The 22,179-nt window shown below is 34.0% G+C and overlaps 1 protein-coding gene across 1 annotated transcript; it reads left to right on the forward strand.

Moving 5' to 3' along the window:
• The first annotated feature begins 748 nt into the window (after nt 1-748).
• On the forward strand, nt 749-21,881 carry c1ql4a (complement component 1, q subcomponent-like 4). The gene is made up of 4 exons (XM_051095829.1): nt 749-910; nt 992-1,145; nt 1,598-3,071; nt 20,333-21,881. Exons 3-4 carry the CDS (start codon nt 2,529-2,531, stop codon nt 20,510-20,512), a joined length of 723 nt encoding a protein of 240 aa, XP_050951786.1. The 5' UTR covers nt 749-910; nt 992-1,145; nt 1,598-2,528; the 3' UTR covers nt 20,513-21,881.
• Nucleotides 21,882-22,179: the final 298 nt, after the last annotated feature.

A 22,179-nucleotide genomic window follows, 5' to 3' on the forward strand; every position in this document is an offset into this window, starting at 1 on the left:
GCAGTTAATGAACTGGAAGTCTCACCCATAAGCTTACTTCCGCGTCGCAGAAAAAGGTGGATAACATCATGTGAGAACCAACTAAGTGTGTCTACTTTCAAGAAAGCTGAAAACACTTTTTCTTCCATGATCACAAGCAGGGATTTTCGAGTGTCAGCAGGAGAATATGAGTGAAGATTGATGAGAAACAAAATCTAACAGACAGATATATTTGTTTTATGTTTGATTTGTTTTGTAATAAATAGATAGATAGATAGATAGATAGATAGATAGATAGGAATAATGACAGAAATGGAGAAAGAGAGCGAGGGAGAGCACAATGGTCTCAGTGTCCTTCACTAATGAGCTCTGAAAGCTAGAGAAACTGAGCCACACACACAATGGCCTCGAAAAGTCACAGTGCTCCATCTTTAACCCAAACAGATAGAGATGCTTCACCCAGGCATTTTTTCCCTGCGTCTTCCACAAGAGTTTTCTGGTTAATAAAATGGGTTGTTTTTAAAAGCATTAATCAACATAGGCTGCTGACATGATAAACGATTAACATTTACACCACTTTCCCCCATTAAATGATGATTAAGTTGGGAAAACAACGTCTGTCGGCTGTGTTTAAAAACCAAGTGTGTTGCCGAAGTCAGACAGCGTCTTTGGGCATCTCACAAGCGTTCTATGTAGGCAGCTCAGTGGTGTTTGAGACAGAGCCAGTGAGAGGAGCGAGGATGAGATGGGATGGAGGGAGGGAGGAGTCGACCGGATGGAAGAATGAGGGGACAGTGTGTGTGTGGAGTGTGAAAATCTCACAGGTGTCGGAGTCAGAAGTCCAGCGCTGTTGCTGTTTTATTATTTCTCTCGACAAAACGAACAACAAAAGCTGAAGTTTCACTCGCGCGCAGTCCGGGGAATAAATAAGGTCAGAAGTGATGGTCGCAACTTAATTAAGTTAACTCACCTTAAGCATTTAAAATTTATTCTGCGTTATTCTGCGATTCAGTATCTTGCTGGAGTAAACAGAGGAGTCTTCGTCTGCTGAAGATGAACATAAATAACGTTCACCGTTAATTTGCTCCGGAACTCAGCAAATGTAAGGACAGACAACAGAGGAAGATTTTTAATCATAAAGATTTTCCATAAACACCTTAGTCAAGGTAAGTGTCTCTTTAATGTCTTTTTTGTGTACTTTAAGTCGCGCACTTCTGTCATACTTTCACAGGTGTTATTTCGCGTTTTTCATTGAATGAATTAAAAATGTATGTTTTAGTTCTGTTAGCCTAATGTAATTATTTGTTTATTTTCTCAAGTTTAGGATAAACCTTTTGCATAGAATTCAGTGGTCATTCTGTTAAAATAAGTAAATAAATAATAATAATAAAATAAAATAATAAATGTTTTAGATGCATTTTGGATTTTGCAAGAAATAACGCAAGAAAACTTTCAGCATGTTCAATCTATAATGTAAATAAAACTGTGATAATATGGAAATAAAATTGAGTGTGTGTGTGTATATATATATATATATATATATATATAATATGTATAAAATATAGCATAGCCTACACAGATTTTCCTTATTGTCTTTTCATATTTTTTCCTCCTCCAGTTCTGTTTCTGTGGAATTTTCCCAATCCTGCCAGATCGACTAGAGGGGTCCTCCATATGTCCCTAAAAAATTAATAACAATAATATACTGAAGGATCAATACATTGTGGCTCATCAGGTTTTGATGCGGGGCGTTGGACAAATTTCATTCTGCAGGATCGGTTTATTTTGAAATGTGGAACATTGGATGTTAAGTTCTTTTTGGCACATCTGTCAGGTGTTTGTTTGGACTTGATTTGAATTTTGTTTTGCAAGCACATAACTTTGTGAATTCATTTAGCCTCTCATGAACTGAGTTTTGCAATTGCATATCTTTTGTTAGGTGGATGGGAACTTGAACAAAAACCAAAAACAGGTTGTTGTTCACTTATGCAAAAGAAAACCTCAAAGCATCTTCTGTGTATTGGAGAATTTACTGTATATTTAATGTTAACAAACAAGGGGATGAATGAAAAGATCTTTGTTGTTATTAGCCACAGAATTCCAATACTGTAAAAATACTGTATTGCATTGTATTGCTAGCGTTCCCGTATAATAGGTGACCATAAGCCTTTTCCGTGCCACACCTTTCTGTTGCAGTTTCTTTTCGTTCTTCCAGATCTTGCTGTCACTCTTCACTCTGTCCTACCACTAGTCCCATTGCACCCTCGCCTTTCTGTATGCTCCACGCTCTTCTTGGTCTCCTTGTCTCATCCATAAATTCATCTGCTATTCTTCTCCCCACTGGCCGTATTCCTCTATAGATATCTGTGGCTCTTTGTCTGTTCTTTTGTACCCAAACATACATTTGCTTTCACACTTTAGTGAGTTTTTCTCCACCTTTCACGCTGGCGGGCACCATTCCACCTAAAGGAGAGGAGGACTTTCTAACGCTTGCCGCCTCTCGGCTCAGCCGTCGCAAGCGTGTCATCGGAGCGGCCGTGGGTGTGGCCATGGTTCTGATTCTTCTGGTGACCATTCCATTACTGGTCCACAGCACTAAAGGAGGAGGAGCCGGCAACGCGGGAAGCCATTATGAAATGCTAGGAAGTTGTCGGATGGTTTGTGACCCCTACACCACATCTCACGGCCAGGAGCTAACGGCTGTTTCACCCGCACCTCCTGATTTTCCAAACCGGAAAGGGAAATCGGGTTATCGGGGACCTCCGGGAATCCCAGGACCACCTGGACCACGAGGACCACCTGGAGAGCCTGGAAAACCAGGCCCACAAGGGCCACCAGGTCCTGGACCTGGTGGGTACGTGCCGTCGTTCTACAGCCCTAAGATTGCGTTTTACGCAGGCCTGCGCAAGCAACATGAAGGCACTGACGTGCTCAAGTTTGATGATGTGGTGACCAATGTGGGCAACTACTATGAGCCCAGCACTGGAAAATTCACATGCCCTCTTCCTGGTATCTACTTCTTCACATATCATGTCCTGATGAGAGGAGGAGATGGGACCAGCATGTGGGCGGACCTCAAGAAGAACGGACAGGTAAGAATCTATCATTGTTTGGGGTTGAAATGAAATGTTGGGCTCAAGGATAGTTCACCCAAAAATTAATAATGCCTTCATCATTTACTCACCCACATGCCATTCCAAACTTGATTGACTTTCTAACTTCTGCAGGACAAAATAAGGATATTTCGAAGAATGTTTCAACTGATTGGTCCATACAATGGAAGTCCTTGACTTTCTTTGAACCTCAAAGACAAAAACCTGAGACGTTTTTCAAAATATCATATTTGTGTTCTACAAAGGTAAAATAATGATGAGAGAATTACATTTTGGGGCTTTATTATGGACATTATGTGTGCAGTCACATGTTAAAAGTAATTTCTCTTTGTCTCAGTTCACCATATTGAGCTTCACCGCTAAGGTCAACTTAATTTAGATGAGTCAGAATAGTTGGATTATGAGTTTTTTTCTTATTAAAATTCCTATTAAATTATATAAATGTTTAACATGAAAGCAAATTGGATGCAGATGTATTGTTTTGCAAGGCTGACTAGGAGAAGACTAAAAGGAAAATGATGACATTAATATCTTATCTGTGTGTCCAAACTATCTCAGCTGCATTGCCATATGTTTTGACAATTTAATAACATCATATTTACATCTCACTCATCACCTAAAAATGTGTCGTACGACTCAGCAGCCAGAGCTGTCATGGTGTGGTCTACTGCCAGTTAAATAATGAATGTACAAAAAAATTAACAGTTTCCACATTCATTCCCTCGACATTAATTAAACACCGAAGGCAGGAAATGAGCGAGACGTAAAAAGGTTTATCTGTAGTGTTTTTAAGTGACTGTATGACCTTTGTAGATCAAGACACACTCTTGGACCTTTTTATTTGACAGGCAATCGTAACATATTCTTTTATGAACAGTTTTACCCAAGCACACTATAAAATGTTTATTTGAAAGCCTGGTGTTAATACAGTGGACCACCTGTAAAAGTGATTAGAGTCATAGTAGATTAAATTGGACTGACCTGTACAGTTTTGTATTGTCATGCAAGTCTGCTTCCCCTGTTAAATCATTCATAACTCTTAGATTGAATCCCCTGCACGCTGTACGTGCCCCCTTCTATTGCATGTTCATTGATTGCTCATTAATTATCTTTTCGGTCCACTCAATTACGTCCATTTCGAGCACATCAGGTGGCACTGCTTTACACCTCTGTAGGGCCTGAAATGTAATTGGGAAACGTGTGGGTTAACTGCTCACTACACTAAATAAACTGCAGATGGAATGATTTGATCCATCCCTTAGCACCTAAAATAAATTCAGCAGTCCATCTGTGACACAAATCACAAGTTTTGTAGATTTTAAAGAGCTCATAGGATGCAGATTTGTGCAGCTACCTATGGAAAGTACAGAGCATGTAAAAGTGAAAAGGATGCTAGATTTTTGACAGATGCTGAGAGACTGGAATTCTCAGAAGTGTCATCTGAAAGCAGACAATGGTCCGTTGGGATTAGGAGGTTTATGTTAATTTGTAAAAGGTTATTTTTGAATGCTGACAAAATGATGTTCAAACAGTCATGTCTGTTGAATATCATAGGCCAGTTTCCAAAACACAGAGTTCATAGAAACTTGGGTTTGAAGGTGGACAATCACCATTGTGCATAAAGATATAAAGGTGTTCAACTAAAAGAACTTTTAGGTTAATGTTTATTGAAACATATTTTCTCTTTTTTTTTTTTTGTCATCCATCTTATTCTTCAATCCAGAATTAAGCCTTGGGCGAGACTTCCAGTTTATTAGCTGCTATAGGGAAATAACGAGAAGAATAACAACGTGCAGTAAACGGTAGAACTGTTTGCACTACAAACCAGTGTGCTCATAATTAAGATAATACATTAAAATAATATGGTAAGACACACAAATTTCAACATCAAGCAGCAAAACCAGCTGTTCTGTACAGGTAAAAATAGCTGGACGTGGATGAGACTGAAAGCCAGACCTATAAAATGTACAAATGGCTGCAGAAAATATGGAAAAAAACTAAGGTGGATAGCTTATGAAGCAGAGCTTCATGATTATTCATTAAAAGATCACAGTTCGTATTCACACTCCCACATGATCTTATTTGTGAAACAAACAAACAAAACAGAAAAAAACTGCTTCACAATTGTCCTATTCGAACATCGCTACACCAGTAGGTGGCAACAAGTGATTTTAAGTGACTTATGAATCACTAATTTTAACTGATTCGTTTAAAAACATTGATTCATTTAGAAAGGAAACAAGTAATTATCTATTTAATTTAAAGATTAATACATAGTTGTATTTCATAACTTAAAAAAAATGTTACATCAGTAGTGTTTTAATACTTAGTACATATTACCTCTATGTAAACTTTTACTATATAGCTGATTTTTGATTACATATTTGTGTACATATTTTGATTCATATATTTTGTTTTGTTTATTATTATTCTTTTAAAATAGACTTAAGCAAAGATTATTTTGTCAGTTAGGATTTTTGTAAATCACTGAAATATATTCATTAAAAACAAGCATCATAATCTTTAAAATTACAATTAATTTATTATTTAAAAAGATTTAAATGCCTTTATGTATAGACTTTATTTCTTTACCATTTGCCCCAGATCCAGATGTTTTCAACATTACAATATGTAGTCATTTTTAAAATAATTTTAATGTTCATATTTTATATTGGCCATTGGTAGTAGACTTTAGAATTAACTTAATTTAAGGCCATGTCAATAAAAGTTTATTGTTAGGAAAAAATTACAATTCATTTATTCATTTTTTAATAAAAAAAAAAAAAAAAAGATTCAAATGCCTTTATGTATAGATTTTATTGCTTTACCCTTGGCCCAGATCCAGATGTTTTAAATATTAAAATATGAAAATCTAAACATTAAATTTTTAGAACTATGACCTAAACTAAGCTTTAAATATTCATTTTTAAATCATTTTAATGTTTATGTTTTATATTGCCCATTGTTAGTAGAAAAATTAATTAATTACAATAACAATTACAATTAATTTATTGTTATTATTAAAAAAAGATTCAAATCCATTTATATACAGATTTTACTGCTTTACCCTCGACAATATTTTCGACATTAAAATATGAAAATCCATCCTAAAAATATTATGTTTTTAGAACTATGGCATAAACTTTTTAAATCATTTTAATGTTTATATTTTATATTGACCATTGTTAGTAGATTTTGTAATTAAATTACACTCTTAAAAATAAAGGTTCCAAAGGGGTGTTTTTGCAGCGTTGCAAACGCCATTTTTGGTTCCCCAAAAAACCTTTCAGTGAACAGTTCCTAAAAAAACATTTTAAAGAACATTTTAAAAATCTAAAGAAACTTTTTCAATTATAAAGAACCTTTTGTTGCATTTGAAGGTTTCATAAATTCTTCTTAGAACCAATGATGCCAATAAAGAACCTTTATTCCCTTACGAAAATTAACCATGGTTTTATTATAGTAAAACTGTAGTAACCATGGTTTTTTGGTGCATTGATTACCATTTGTATAACCATAGTTTTACTACTAATACCATGGTTAAACTATGGTTAGTGTAGCAAGACCATGGTTAATTTGTGGTTACCAGGGTTTAACTATAGTAGCCATGGTTTTTTGGTTTTATTTGTAGTAAAACCAGGATTAATTTTCATAAGGGTTTTTAAGAGTGTATAGTGAGAAAATTGTGTTTTAAAGGAATCTAATTAAAGCCTGCATGAATAAAAGTGTCTATCGTTGAAGAAACACTCACAAATATGTAATTTTACAGGAGAAACTGTAAAGGAACAACACCAAGATAGAAAAAATAAGCAGTGAAATATATCATAGTTTTTATCCTTCATCTTGAAAACGAGTTTCGACACAGTCATCTCGCATCTTCATTGTGGAGGCCATGTTCAGTATGGCACCCCAGTGGGCGGCCCACAAGCTCAAGTGCACAAGTGAATTGTGAGACAAACTGAGAGAAGGACGCAAGGGTAGCCATGACAGTTAAGAGTATGGCAGAATCACCCAGGCTGGTTGACAGAAAGATCAGGGGAGGAAAGGAAGATAGATGGCTTAATAGAAAGCTGCAGACAGTGGGCAGAGAGACGAGACTTCTGGGAGGCTTACACGCACGGACAAAAATGAATACACAGCCACAGACAGATGGAGAAGCGCCAAACATGTCACGGTTTGACAGGTTAACAAGGCGTCTTAAAGATAAAAAGACCGGATCCTGACATTAGCATTTGTTTGCTAATTATGACTGTCTGTGAATGTTTGGGTGCTAATTAAGAGAAAAAAAGGATCTCAGGTATCCTCTAGAGTGTGGCATGCATGTTGCCGTACCTGGTTGCAGGCCCGTGTGACCATCTGGCTGATCGTTGTCTGTGGCGTGGTTTTGACAGCTAGTGAAAGCTGGTCTCTTGATACCGACTGGTGCCGTTGTGATGGTCCGCTCGTTGTCGGACCTCAGACGTGTGAGGCTAAAGTGTCCCAGTAGTGTGATTGTTGAACGGTCTGTGAGTTAATGCCCTTTGGTACTGCCTGAAATGGAGACGATGTAGGTGGACAATCATGGAAAAGTCACAGGTCAGCAGGACCGAAAACTAAAGATTCTTTGATATCATTTAAATATTTTCTTGTGGGATTAAGATTCAATTACAGGTAGTTTTTACTTTACAGAAGAAAGAAAATTAAAAGAATAGAGTATATTCAATTCTTGCACTTATGTCACAATTTGGTCAGTTACCTGGATGCGCGGCCATATTGGCGATACTTGGATGTAAACAACAGCATGGATTGCATGGTTAATGTACTACTGAATTTGTTGTTCTGCTAATTTTTGCTGTCAAAACCACAGAACAAAACGTGTGGAAGCTGCTAAATCATATAGAGAAGGACTTAGTAAGCAGGAAAGGGCGCAATATTTTGACAAACTAAAGTTAATAGGTAGTAAAGATACGTTTGAGTAGTATTATTAAGATTTTACTTTTTAACATTTCACCTACCTGACCAGAAATGATAAGAACAAACATGAATGTTGTCAAGATTCTTGCCCTGAGCCACAAACGCCTTTTGTTCCTCAGACAGTTTTTTTCACATTTCTCCTTGATTTGTTATCACTTTTGGCAGCACTCTGAAAATTTTTCCCGGTCTGACCGATTAGTACAGCCCAAAACATGACAATAATTAACCATTATTAGTTTGCGAGTTACGTTCGGTTCAGTGGTATTGTTTACGTTCCATGCCGCCAATATGGCCGATTGATGACGCATCATGAAAACACTCTGAAGATTCAATAACAGGACATTTTCTTGATTTTAGAGAAAAAAGAAAATTAAAAGAATATAGTATATTCAGTATTCACTGTGTTTCCTTAATGACTTTATTCCTATACATTTTTTTAAAGGTCAAAGTTTGACTTCAATCTTTTGGGTTTGTCACATATCCAGACTTTTTGACTTCCCCTGTAACTTTAATTTAGGGCTGTCATAATTCCTTGATTCAATTTGAGTACTCTATTTTAAAAAATCGTTGACTGCAATTTGCCCGTGTCCAGTAACCAAAAGTGGTGCATTCCTTCAACGAGAATCCATGGCTGCGTCCGAAAGCCTAGTCAGCTGACTTGCTGCCTCGCTGCCCTATCAGGCAGTGACTTTGAAGGCTGCAAAGGCGACTCTAGAAACAGACAGACGTCAGAGGCAGCGTAACGTGAAGTCATTGTTAGGTTACCTAACGGTTAAGTTGTACATTTTGTAGAAAAACGATCTTAAACAGTTATGTATAAATGATTTAATAATACATAAAGACCTCACTGTCATTGTCATTGAAGGTCTGTGCGTCAGAATAGACGGCAGAGAATGGCATTTTTTGCTTAAAAAATAAAAGCACTGTTGCAAGTGTTATTGCAGAACAGGTCATTGTTATTAGTGGCTGTTTCATTATTAATGGTAGTATATTGTAAATATTATTCTTATTTACTACTCATTTGAACCCTTTTAAAGGAACACTCCACTTTTTTTGAAAATAGTCTCATTTTCCAACTCCCCTAGATTTAAACAGTTGAATTTCACCATTTTCGAATCTATTCAGCCAATCTCCGGGTCTGGCGGTAGCACTTTTAGCATAGCCTAGCATAGATCATTTTTGATCTGATTAGACCGTTAGCATCTCACTCAAAAATGACCAGTTTCGATATTTTTCCTATTTAAAACTTGACTCTTCTGTAGGTACGTCGTGTACTACGACTGATGGAAAATAAACAGTTGTGATTTTCTGGACTGATATGGCTAGGAACTATACTCTCATTCCGGCGTAATAATCAAGGAACTTTGCTTGCTTACTTTGGTTATGTTGACGGAAGTTAGCCTAAACTCAACTGTTTAACTCTAGGGGAGTTGGAAAATGAACCTATTTTCAAAAAAAGTGGAGTGTTCCTTTACATTTTTATAAAATACTACTATTAGTATTTTAAATACTATTATTTATTATGCTCTTTATGCTAGTACTATTCATAAAGTATATCATGGTCAAGATCTTATCTATTATATGAAGTAACAAGTTTAATTTCACCAGAATATCTTTATTTATATAGCCTATACGACGCACACGCACAGGATTGTGGGAAATCGAAGGCAGCGAAGGATACATCTACGCTGCCTTCGAAATTCGATCAAAAGAAGGTACCTCCAGAGACAGGAAGTGAAGCAGAATTTGGATTCGGACATTCCTTGATGCCTTCCTGCTTTGGAATGCTGCCTCCGAAGGCAGCATTTTGGCGCTTTCAGACACAGCCCATAAAAGCATTATTAGACTTCTCCAAGGCTGCATTATATAATGCATTTAAATCCTAAAAATCCTAAAATCCTAAGCATAATGTTATTATGAATTCACAAACGCCAAGATTTAATTAAACATGTGCGATGCAATCTAGTTTTGGTTTACTATAATGTTCAGCTGGGGCCGCTATTTCATCAGATTTGTAAGGTAAATTATTTATAAACCTATCAAACACAGATTACATGCTAACTGTTCATCGCAATTTCAAAATAAAAGCTCAAACCCTCACTCTTGAGTTTACACATTTGATGTCCACATATTCAAGAAACTACTGTAGCTGTAGTATTCTGTCGTAAAGAAATGGCCAAATTTTAAAGATTTAATGGACATTTGAAGTAAATATTGTTGAGTCAGTATTAAAGAATGATTAGATCGCACAGTAAAGTGTAAAAACAATCGTCAGGCCGTTTGGCGCACTCTGCAGCCATTTTTTTTATAATGCATAATGTATGTTATTCTATTGTTTATAATACATTATGTAGCCTATTTTAACAGTAATATTTTTGTTTAATAAAACCATACGATTACTTGCTTTTGATACTTTATTTGAACTAATTATTGCCTCATTGTTATTATATATGTATTTTAAGTTATTTTAAAGGCTATTGTTCGCTTAGGTCTATTTTTACAACCCTAAAAAATTATTTATAACTATCCGATTATTCAATTAATCATCAGAATAATCAACCTGTTTCTCAATTATATAATCTAAATAATGGTTAGTGACAGCTCTACCTTAAATTTTTTAAAACGTGTTAAAAGAGGGAAGTTTTTCGAATTTGTAATTAAATTGAAATTAAAATTTTTATTGGCAATGTATAAAGTGTACTGTACATATAGAAAAAGAAATATAAAAAACATATTTTAATATACAACATATACATTAAATATAATTTGTTATATAATTTTAGAGAAAAATTTAAACAATGTTAAATCGTTTAATAATGGAAATCAGATTTGACCGGAAATTTTAATTCAGAAAGAGTCTGAATATAAATTTAAAATTAATGTAAAGTTAAACTTCTTGTGTTAGCAAGTCCAATGCTTATCTTTTTTTCCCCACACAAACATATGTTAAACCCACTTGCAGTTTGAAGGAGTTACATATTTCATTTTTAAAATCAAATTATAGAGTGACGCCTTTTTCATTGTCTTGTGATGTAGTACATTTTGTTTATTTGTACTTAAACTGTACCAGTATATCACAATAGATGAATATGTAATTTTTTGTTACAATAATTCATTTGTTCAGTAACAGATGGAAAGGATTAGTGGTGTGATCATAATAGTGCCCTCTTCAATATTTAATGAGGTCATCTTCATTTTTCTTGTAATTAATTTGGTGTATTGCCCACTGAAGGAGATTCATAATGAAATTTCATCACTGTACATTTAGCCACTGTATCACATTAACTGAAGGGAATTCTTGCGCAAGAAAAGATTTTTACTTATCATATCCCATCCTCAAAAATCCCAGTGTCGTTAGGGTCAAAAATCATACATCATTTAATAACAACTTCTCATTTTTATGCCGCATAAATCACATAACCTCTGCTGTCTGATGGAATAACTGCATAAAGATCTGTAAACATATGGAGTGATTTGTTAAAAGGATCTGATGCTGTTAGCATTATTGGTGGCGCTTTTATTGTGCTTGTTGAATAATGGTTTGTTTGCCTTAATGCTAATGCGAGTCAAAATATGACACCAGGGTCGTACGTCAAATCTGATTTAGCATCTACATGCTTCTTCCTCATCATTAACGTGCCTTGTGCTGTTAATCTTTTAATTTATGATCCCTCAGCTTCCATGTAGGTTCCCAAACCTCTGTTCAAAGTAGACTAATCTACACTCCGTTCTCTCTGTTGCTTAATCGTTCCACCATTTCTTTTTCCCCTTTTTCACCTGTCACACGCTCTTTTAATAGACCTCCAAAAGGTCGAGCTCTTTCACACGCTAGTGTTAAAAATGCCATCGCCTGTCTGTTAATGACCAGTACCTGCTCTAATAAATGTCTCCCGGTGCAGTGACACGTACATAGTCCGGTAGAAATATAATGAGTGTCTTTGGTAGTCTCTAATTGTTGTGATCCCTAATTGCACGGCCTCTAATTGCCAAATAGTTTTAAGGGAAATCATATAAACTGATTGAAAATGAGTAAAATGGAATGCATAGGTTTTACATGGGGTTACTTGTTAAAGGGATTGTTCACCTAAAAATGACAATTCTGACATTATGTGTTCACACGTGTGTGAGTTTCTTTTCTCTAAAACGTAAAAGACAATGGATGTTTTTTGAGTCAATGACAGTCAGTGGGGACGAATGTTGTTTTGAACCCTGACATTCTTCAAAGAATAAAAAAAAAATCATTTTACGCTTTTACGGTTTATCACGTTTTTTTTTTCCCCAGTGGTGCCTTTATATTAATCAGAATGCATGGAATAGTTGCAGAACCACTGCATTTTAATCACGATACAAACAAACATTGTACATATACACTACCGGTCAAACGTTTTTTGAACAGTAAGATTTTTTAAAGAATTCTCTTTTGCTCAACAAGCCTGCATTTATTTGATCCAAAATACAGCAAAGCAGTAATATTGTAAAATATTTTTACTATTTAAATAACTGCTTTCTATTTGAATATATTTTAAAATGTAATTTATTCCTGTGATCATAACTGAATTTTTAGCATCATTACTCCTGTCTTCAGTGTCACATGATCCTTCAGAAATCATTGTAATATGCTGATTTGCTGTTCAAGAAACATTTTTTATTATTATCAATATTTAAAACAGTTGAGTACTTTTTTTGAGGATTCTTTGATCAGTTGAAAAATCCAAAGATCAGTATTTATCTGAAATAAAAAGCTTTTGTAACATTATACACTATATCATTCAAAAGCTTTGAGTCAGTATATGTATATATATTTGTGAATAAAATTATAGAAATTAATACTTTTATTTAGCAAGATGCTTAAATTGATCAAAAGTGATGATAAAGACATTCATAAAGTTACAAAAGATTTCTATTTCAGATAAATGCTGTTCTTCTAAACTTTCTATTCATCAAAGAAACCTGAAAAAAATCTACTCAGCTGAATTCATCATCATCAATGTCAAATGTTTTTTTGTTTTTTTTTATTATTTTGAGCAGCACATCAGAATATTAGAATGATTTCTGAAGGATCACGTGATCATAAGAAATGATGCCAAAAACTCAGCTTTGAAATCACAGGAATAAATTACATTTTAAAATATATTAAAATAGAAAATAGTTATTTTTTGAAATTTTCAAATATTTCACAATTTAGCTGTTTTTGCTGTAGTTTGAATCAAATAAATGCAGATTTGGTGAGCAGGAAAGCATTAAAAATTTTATTGTTCAAAAACTTTTGACTGGCGTGGGTTTTTTATGTAAATTAGATTGTATAAGTTCAAAATTTAAAGCAAAAACAAAATAGGCCTATGCTATATTATGCTACACAAAACATCTGAAGGAAAGAAATTCACTTTTTGACAGCAGGTGGTGCTTACGGAAAAGCGCAATATGGCGTTTCAGCGGTCACTGCTGTAAACAAAGCAACGCAGCTTGTTCAAATACTACATTGATATGCATTATACGGAGGTAATATGAAATGAAATCCCATCTAAACCTTTCTGAAAGCAGTCAGTTCCCTCAGAGATAAATATAAATCCCCATCCCAATTCAGTATTTAGGATTTTCTTCCTATATTTTGCGCATCGTGAACGATCTCTTGCTCTGCCTGCTACAGTATTTTCTCCTCACTGCGCTCGTCTTCAGCGTCTCTGGCTTCTGTTAACAGCCGTTTACAGTTGGTTTATTTGCCCAGTTAAAGTGTTAATAGTGTGTTATTAATAGTTCTAAAAGTTTTCCAACTATTAGTCAGAACTGTATGCAGTTAACAGTGATTTCCTCTCAGTTAAGGACGCTGTGTACGTTGCATTTGTACCGGTGTTTGCGTAATTCAAACCGCTGTATCTCTCAGCACTAATCTGAATTTACATTTTAACCAGTTGATTATATCCATACAGTGATTCACAGAGCTTGTAACTGGTGTAATAGTGTGCACTTGGACGGTTAGTATGCAACGCCACACTTGTACAGTATGCCAATTAAGCATAACTCTCTGAAGAAGTGAAACGAATTTTATTCTCCCTTTGAGGCAAAACGGAGCTATTCAATAAATGTTCAATTTTTTTTCTGCTTTAGTCTTTTCCCTTCCCTTGCGTGTGCTCGGTCCCTTAGGTAAGTTTAAGAGCTAGTTTTCCATTGTCTCCGCTCTAAGAGGTCTGTATATCACGGAGAATGAATCCTGTCAGTTTTATTACCGCTGGAGCACGGCACCACTGATAAAAACAAGACTTCATATACCCTTGCATCTAGCCGCTCGCACAAAATAGCCTTGCTTGATCAGTCTGTTATCCGAACCTCCCCCTCCTATTTTCTCCTTCAACCCTTGTCTTTCTCCTCAGCTAAGTATAAAATGCCGCCGCAGATGTGCCCCCCTCCCCGTAATGAAAAGGCCTGGCAGAACAAGCCCCCAGCAGGCCCGAGGGTCCCTGCTCGCAGCCGGCGCTGAGATCAAGTCAGCGTGGCGTTTCACAAGTAGTCGGCTCCCATGTCAATATCCATCTCCAGTGCAGTCAGCGGTAATCCTAAAATGCCTCTCTCCCTCTCCCTCCAAGACAAGCTTTCATATCACTTATATTTGATAAATGCCGGGAAGCATCTAACAAGCGCGCTTTGTGGGAGATGTCTAAACCCCGGGCGCTCAGATACGGTGTAACTGATCCCAAAAATACAAGACGAGAATCAATGGAAGCGAAGAAAGGTCTTAAATGGTCTTCGCCGGATATCTGCTAATTAAAGTGACCGCTCGCGTTGTCGTATCGAACACGGGGGTATGCCGGAGGGAGAGACTGCCCCTTTGCCCACTTAGCCAAAATAATGAGGAGAATGACATACACTGGGCGTCGATAGAGAGAAGAGGCCAAGCCGTCACTGTCAGACGTGGAATGATGCAAACGACATATTGACCCTCAAATTTATGATCTTTTTTGATCTTTCAGTTTTCTTATGTTGTGTCTTTGCAGTAAAAATAATTCAGATATGATATACTTTGATGTGTATTATAAAGAAAACATTGTTGCACTGATTGGTTTTCAGTCACACATGACAGCGTTCACCCACACATACAAGTGTTTAGATTATTGACTGGCCCGCTGTGTGAATTACTGGATCATAGAGTGTGGCTGTTAGATCTGGGTGTGAAAGATTGTGTAGTTGTTTCTGTAGTCAGTTTTTTATGTGAGATATAGTTGGAAAAGGGGTTTCTCAAGGGACTGGCAACCGAGCACAACTGTTTGATGTAGGCTGCACAGGAACAAGCCAAAAATGCTGTTCACATCACACATCAACACAACGAATATCTTCAGTTGAAACAATGTTTTTTTTTGTTTGTTTGTTTTGTTTTGTTTTACATTAAATTGCATTGCATTTTTAAGTGCTCTGAGTGTAAACTTATTTTTAAGCAATAAAAAGCATAACATTTACTGTGAATATTATTTAAAATAGTAGGTAAAGTTATTCATAATCAAAGTTTCAGTAATCAGAATAATAGTAATTATTATAACTATTATTGATCATACAGATTTATATTATGCACAGATAAATGACACCATTTGCTGAGTATTTTATTTTATTTGTAACACTTTACAAGAAGGTTCCATTAGTTAATGCTAGTTACTGTATTAACTAACATTAATAAACAATGAGCAATACATTTATTACAGTATTTATTAATCTTTGTTAATGTTAGTTAATGAAAATTCAGTTGTTCATTGTTAGTTCATGTTAATTCACAGTGCATTAACTAATGTTAACAAGCACAACTTTTGATTTTAATAATGCATTAGTAAATGTTGAAATTACCATTAACTAAGATTAATAAATGCTGCAAAAGTATTGTTCATTTCTAGTTAATGTTATCTGAAGTAATTAATTAATATTATTTTATTTTATTTTATGATAATTTAATATATTTGGAAGCCCATTTCTGCCACTTAATAAAAAAGGTAATTTCGACTTTTTTATCTCACAATTCTGACTTTTTCTCACAATTGCGAGTTTACATCTTGCAATTCTGACTTTTTTCTCTGAATTGTGAGATACAAACTTGCATATCTGAGAAATGAAGTCAGAATTGTGAGACATAAACTTGCAATTCTGAGAAATAAACACACTATTTTTTCTTGTCAGAATTTTGAGTTTATATCCCACAATTCTGACTTTCTAACATGCAATTGCGAGTTATTAAGCCAGAATTGTAAAATTACCTCACAATTCTGAGAACATCAGTCTTTTTTCCCGTCAAAAAAACTAACCGCAACCTGTCAAAATAAAAGTACGGTTTAATATGTAGCATAAATGTATTAGTCTTGTATTACTTTTGTACAGTATAATGTAGGTGTTTATATTCCTATTTCTGGCAAATTCAAATAAAACAATTAAATGCAGAAATTATAATAATAACAGAAAAACCTCTGTTTGGCAACAAATAAAAAGGGTTTAATTTTCATTTAATTAAAAATAAATAAATGTTTAATGCCTTAATTTTAATTAAGGCATTAACCGGAGTTTATATAGCGCAATTCTGAGAAAAAAGTAAGAATTGTGGATTTATATCTTGCAGTTCTGACTTTATAATTCGCGATTGCAACTTTATATCACGTAATTCTGAGAAAAAAGTCAGAACTGTGAGTTTATATCTTGCAATTCTGAATTTAGAACTCGCATTTGCGAATTTATCCACAATTCTGAGAAAAAAGTCAGAATTGCGAGATATAAACTCGCATTTGCAAGAAAAAAAGTGAGAATTGAGAGTTTATATCATGCAGTTTCGCAATTCTGACTTTATAACTTGCAATTTTTACTTTATATCATGCTGTTCAGACTTTATAACTCGCAACTGCGAGTTTGTATTACACAGTTCTGAGAAAAAATGTCCGAATTATGAGATAAAAAGTAGCAATAACCTTATTTTTTATTCAGTAGTGAAAATGAGCTTTCATATATTTGTGACAATTTAATTAGCAAAAACTGCATTAGTAGTAATAGTATAGCATTCATTATGATTATTCATTAAAATATGATATAAAAATATTTGAAATTTGTAATTATGAATAATTTTACTACTACTATTATTAATAATATTGACAGTGAATGTTTTGCTTTTTATTGTTCTAAAATAAAATAAATATTTTAAAAATAAGTTCTCATCAATTAATGAACACAACGTAAATGCAGTATTGGTTGATCACTGGTCATTACTTATTTTTGTTTTGTTTTTCCATTTTGAAGCTGTAGCTTGTGAAAACATGCAAGGCTATTTTTCAAATTGCAAATGACAAATATCTATCACTGCTATGCGAAATCAATTTAAAACTGATACATTGGTCCTAGAGCGCTGCGTTGTAAACCTCCCTAACATCATTATACAGATTGGTATTCAATAAAGCATCTAAATGGCGGTAGTCTCCACTCAGGATGTTGTGTGGATGTTGACAGTATCGTGATGGTAATGGAGTGGGGTTATTAGATTATGGATATGGGAGGGAGTTCATCTCTGTCTGGGGTCAGTGTGTTTTATGTGGGCTGTGGCTCTGGGTGTTTCTCAAGGGAATAACACACCCAATAAAACAAGAGGCATTTGAGTGAGTGATGGCATGTTGTATGAGGATGTTTACTGACACCATGCATGTCATTGTATTTTTTTCCCTAAGATGAGCTCGCTCCGTATGTTTAGGCAACCTGACAGAGATTGAGTGGCTATAACACGGCCGAGCAAAATGCCTGACAATCACTGTCTGTCATCTGACACCTGTCTCCTAAAACATTACCTATTTTTCCATTGAGAATTCGTGAGCATAGATCAGATGCTAAAAAATGATGATAAAATATCACTCGGCTAATGTCTAAATCGTATTGCAGTGTATTCGTAGCTTTTTTATCACAAGTCTTTTTAATTGCATCACTATGCAGGAATGTACGTCTGTCTGACCACATGACTAATCTCAATTTAAAATGTTAACAAACAAGTTTCAGATCCACTGCTGGGAGTCAATACGGCTGATCTCTCAAGCAGAATTTAAATGAGTCCGTGTCTCCAGTAAACAGTCTCATTGCGGTTTGCGTGATACGTGCGCTTGCGATTAAATTCAACAGGTCAATATGAGGAAGGGATATAGTACAGTTTTAGCATCACCCCCCATATAGGTCTTGCTACATGATCCTACAGTACAGTAGATAAATAGGAGCGAGTGTGACTGCTTTCTCAGTTGAGGTGGAGGTCAGCAGGTTATCTGCAGCACCATCCATTTAACCTGACCAGCCCTTGTCAGAGTATCATTTAATAATGACTCCATTCCATTGCCGTAGAGGTGATAAAACAAGGCCTCTTTCATGTCAAGAGAGCATCTGTATGTTGAGATATGGCTAGAGTGCAGTGTTTACCAACCTTTTTTAGAATTAAGTACCTAAACAGCCCCATCAGCACTGTGATATCAACATTTACCAAAAGTGTGATTCTTTTAAATCTTTGTACATTGTTTTATGTAGCATTCTTATTAATATGAATTAATATGAGTAATGTATTATATATAACAATGTATAATATTCCCTACAAAGGAACTTGAAAAACTGAAATCAATTACAATTTGTTATTTTTACCTATTCATTGCAATTAGTACATTTATTATTTTTAATATGTGTTTTTTATATAGGTTAACAAAATATTTCCAAGCTGGAAATGATGTTATAGTAGTGTGTGTTATTTTATTTTATTTTATTTTATTTTATATAATTAAATATATTTATGACCATTTAAATAGCAAAAATTGCATTAGAAGTAGTAGTAGTAGTATATTTGATTTGATTAATAGATCTAATTGAATTATTATAATAAAAGTAATTAGTAATAATTTTAATAATAACAGTTGTTATTATTACTATTTTTTAAAAATAGTAATAATAACAACTATTATTATTACAATTATTACTTATTCCATAAAATATATTTGTGGTCATTTATAGTAAAAAAACATTATATTATATGAATATGATATAAATATGATTGTATTAATACATTTAATTTATTATTTAAATATTGTAATTAATATAATTAATAATAATAATAATAATAGCCAGTATTTCTTATAGTTTATAATTTAATAAATGCAAATGGTGTAAAAACGGTTTCTGGAATCTGGAAAAAAATCTTTTCTTTTCTATTCTTCTTTTACTTCATACAAATAGAATCACAAAACAATCATGAAATCAATTATAATTTATTATTTTTGTTTATTAATTCATTTTATTTTATTGTATGATAATTTAAACAGCAAAAAAATGCATTAGTAGTAGTAGTATAGCATTCATTAGGATTTGATTAATAGATTTATTTTTATCATAATAAAATGATACATAGTAATTGTAATAATTATCACTATTATTTAAAAAAAAATAATATATTTGTGACCGTTTAAAAAAGCAAAAATTGCATTAGTAGTAGTATAGCATTCATTATGATTTGACTAATAGATTTAATTATGAATAGTAATTATAAAATTATATATTTTTTTAATATATGTGTGACCATTAAAATAGCTAAATTTATAAGGATTTAATATATCTAATTTTATGTTTAATTATTATAATTAATATGATAAATAATAATTATAATTTTTCTATAGTTCTGTTTGTTCTATAGTTAACAAATGGAAATTTGTTATAGGAAAATAGGGGAAAAAATCAAAGTTATAACAAAATCAATTAGAAGTCATTATTTTGTGTATTTATTATTATAATTATGATTATTATTAATATGAAAAATTTATTAAATTATTAATTTGTTATCATATTACATTTTATTTTGGTACTGTGGCTTGAATATATTTAAAAACAAAATACCTATTAATTTCTCTTTCATATATGATAATGAAAAATTCACCATGCAGATTTATAATAAATGTCACTCAAGTTGTCGCATATCATAAAAAACAAACAAAATCCTTTTTACCATAATATCTACTATCTTTTCTCAATGCAATGTTTAGATCTTGCTTGTGAAAAAATTAATAGAGTGTCTAATGCATGGTGGGGCAGTGGATAAATCATTTTAAAAGCTCCAAATGTCACACTTCATGTTGTTGTGCTTAAGTTATATTTTCCTGTTTGGTCTAATGATTATTACTAAACATTTATGAATACTTAGTGCATCACCTACATTTCAGCAACATTCAAGTATCCTGGAATATTGAGAACCTGCAAATTGCTGCAATCTGCTCCGTGTCCTTCCTCTAACCGTGGCTTCATTTCTCCGGTGTGTGTGACAGGTGAGGGCCAGCGCTATCGCCCAGGACGCTGATCAGAATTACGACTACGCCTCCAACAGTGTGATCCTGCATTTAGACGTGGGAGATGAGGTCTGCGTTCAGCTGGACGGAGGGAAAGTCCACGGAGGAAACACCAACAAATACAGCACGTTCTCTGGCTTCCTCATCTATGCTGACTGACCCGCTCGTGATGCTGCTCTACACACTCAGATGTACTGTGTATGAACGCACACACTCGAACACACACTCATACACTTACGTACACACACCGAACAGGCTTGAAAGAAACGGACACGGTTTATACGGAGCAGAAGGGCTTCGCAGACATAACGGCAACCAATTCCTTTCATAAAGCAAGAGGATTTCCGACGCGCTGTTTGTATGTGTGTAAATTATAACTATCCTACATTATACACTACTCCCAAAATTAAATTAAAATGCTTATATATGTCTATATCTATCCGGGACGGTGACACGCTCATATTTTCATGTGTACTTGTTAGTGTACTTGTCTCCATTTTGTGTGTCGATCAAACCCAGAGATTCAGACTCGCTAGTCAACATGCTTTATGGTGAACTGAGCTGCATTTACACATGGCTGGACTTGAAAGAAAATCAGTACGTAGATGTACTTTTCACTTACTAGATGCAGCCGTAGCACAGTACGGGCACGTATATATGCGTACGCGCACGTCGTAGGGCTAGTGATTAATCTAAGTCCTCTTGTTCAATTCATTTGACGTAAAGTGACTGCTTTGGTTGTGTTGTGTGTGTGGAATTGGAAGTATGGCTCGCAGAAGTGCAATCACACACACAATGGCTCACTACAACCAAATAAATAGATTTCCAATCAGTCTAAAGAATCTGAGCCGGACCGGAGCATTAGTATATTGATTAAGGCTGATAACGCTCTTTAATATTCAAATTTAAACCAATACAATGTTTTATCCACACAAATAAATTAAATTATTTAGTACGTTATAAAACAAAGGATGTGTCAGTCTAATAAAAGATATTACAATGTAAAACTCAAATTTAAATGAAAATGTTAGACTTTTGGCAAGGAAGGATACATTTTTAATATCATATCAGCATTGTGTTACAGAATTATTTATAAAGAGATTGTAGATTTTACTTTAAGAGAAAATAGCCAAGTAAAATTCTTTGTAATTAATACATTTCTTTGACATTTAAAGTGTAACTACATTACATGGTCAATACACTTTCACAGTGATCAATGCGTTTGTATGTATTATATTTTAGAATATGTTTTTATAGAAGTTGCAGATTTATAAATCAAGCTCTTTACATTTTCCTGGGATCTGAAGTCCAGTAAGGTTGCTGTTTTATGAGAGATCTCATAAAATAAAATAGGACAAACATTTGAATGATAAATCTGAAAAAGTGTGTCCCTAAAAATGTTAGATTCATAACCTATACATTTTTGTAAGAATGAAGGATGAAGGAGTTGTTGATCCAAGTCAAGCCATGTGCAAATACACTGATACAAATATACAAATAACATGTCCAAACATCAAAAACATTCCCTATTCATAAACAATTCAATAATAAATAATATTCAAATACCTCTGCCTCATTTTTATGTAATATTTGTACAGCTGACTATATAAAAAATTGAAATATGTTAGGTGGTTTGAAGTATAAAGAGTTATTTATTCAGAGATTCCTAGACAGTAGGCGAGTAAAATTCTAAGAAATCTATATATTTATTTATTTTATTTTTTACTTTAAGAGAAAGTAGGTGAGTAACATTCTAAGAATTTTTTTTAAATTTATTTTCACATTAAGAGAAAGTAGGCAAGTAAAGTTCTAAAAACATACTTTTA

Source organism: Labeo rohita, chromosome 23, assembly GCF_022985175.1.
Source record: "Labeo rohita strain BAU-BD-2019 chromosome 23, IGBB_LRoh.1.0, whole genome shotgun sequence".
Taxonomy (NCBI): Eukaryota; Metazoa; Chordata; class Actinopteri; order Cypriniformes; family Cyprinidae; genus Labeo; species Labeo rohita.

Excerpts from the sequence above, each read along its gene's own strand:
- c1ql4a (XM_051095829.1), top strand. The coding sequence starts at position 2,529 with ATGGTTCTGATTCTTCTGGTGACCATTCCATTACTGGTCCACAGCACT. Across the intron at positions 3,072-20,332 it reads ACCTCAAGAAGAACGGACAG|GTGAGGGCCAGCGCTATCGC; the intron begins GTAAGAATCTAT and ends TGTGTGTGACAG.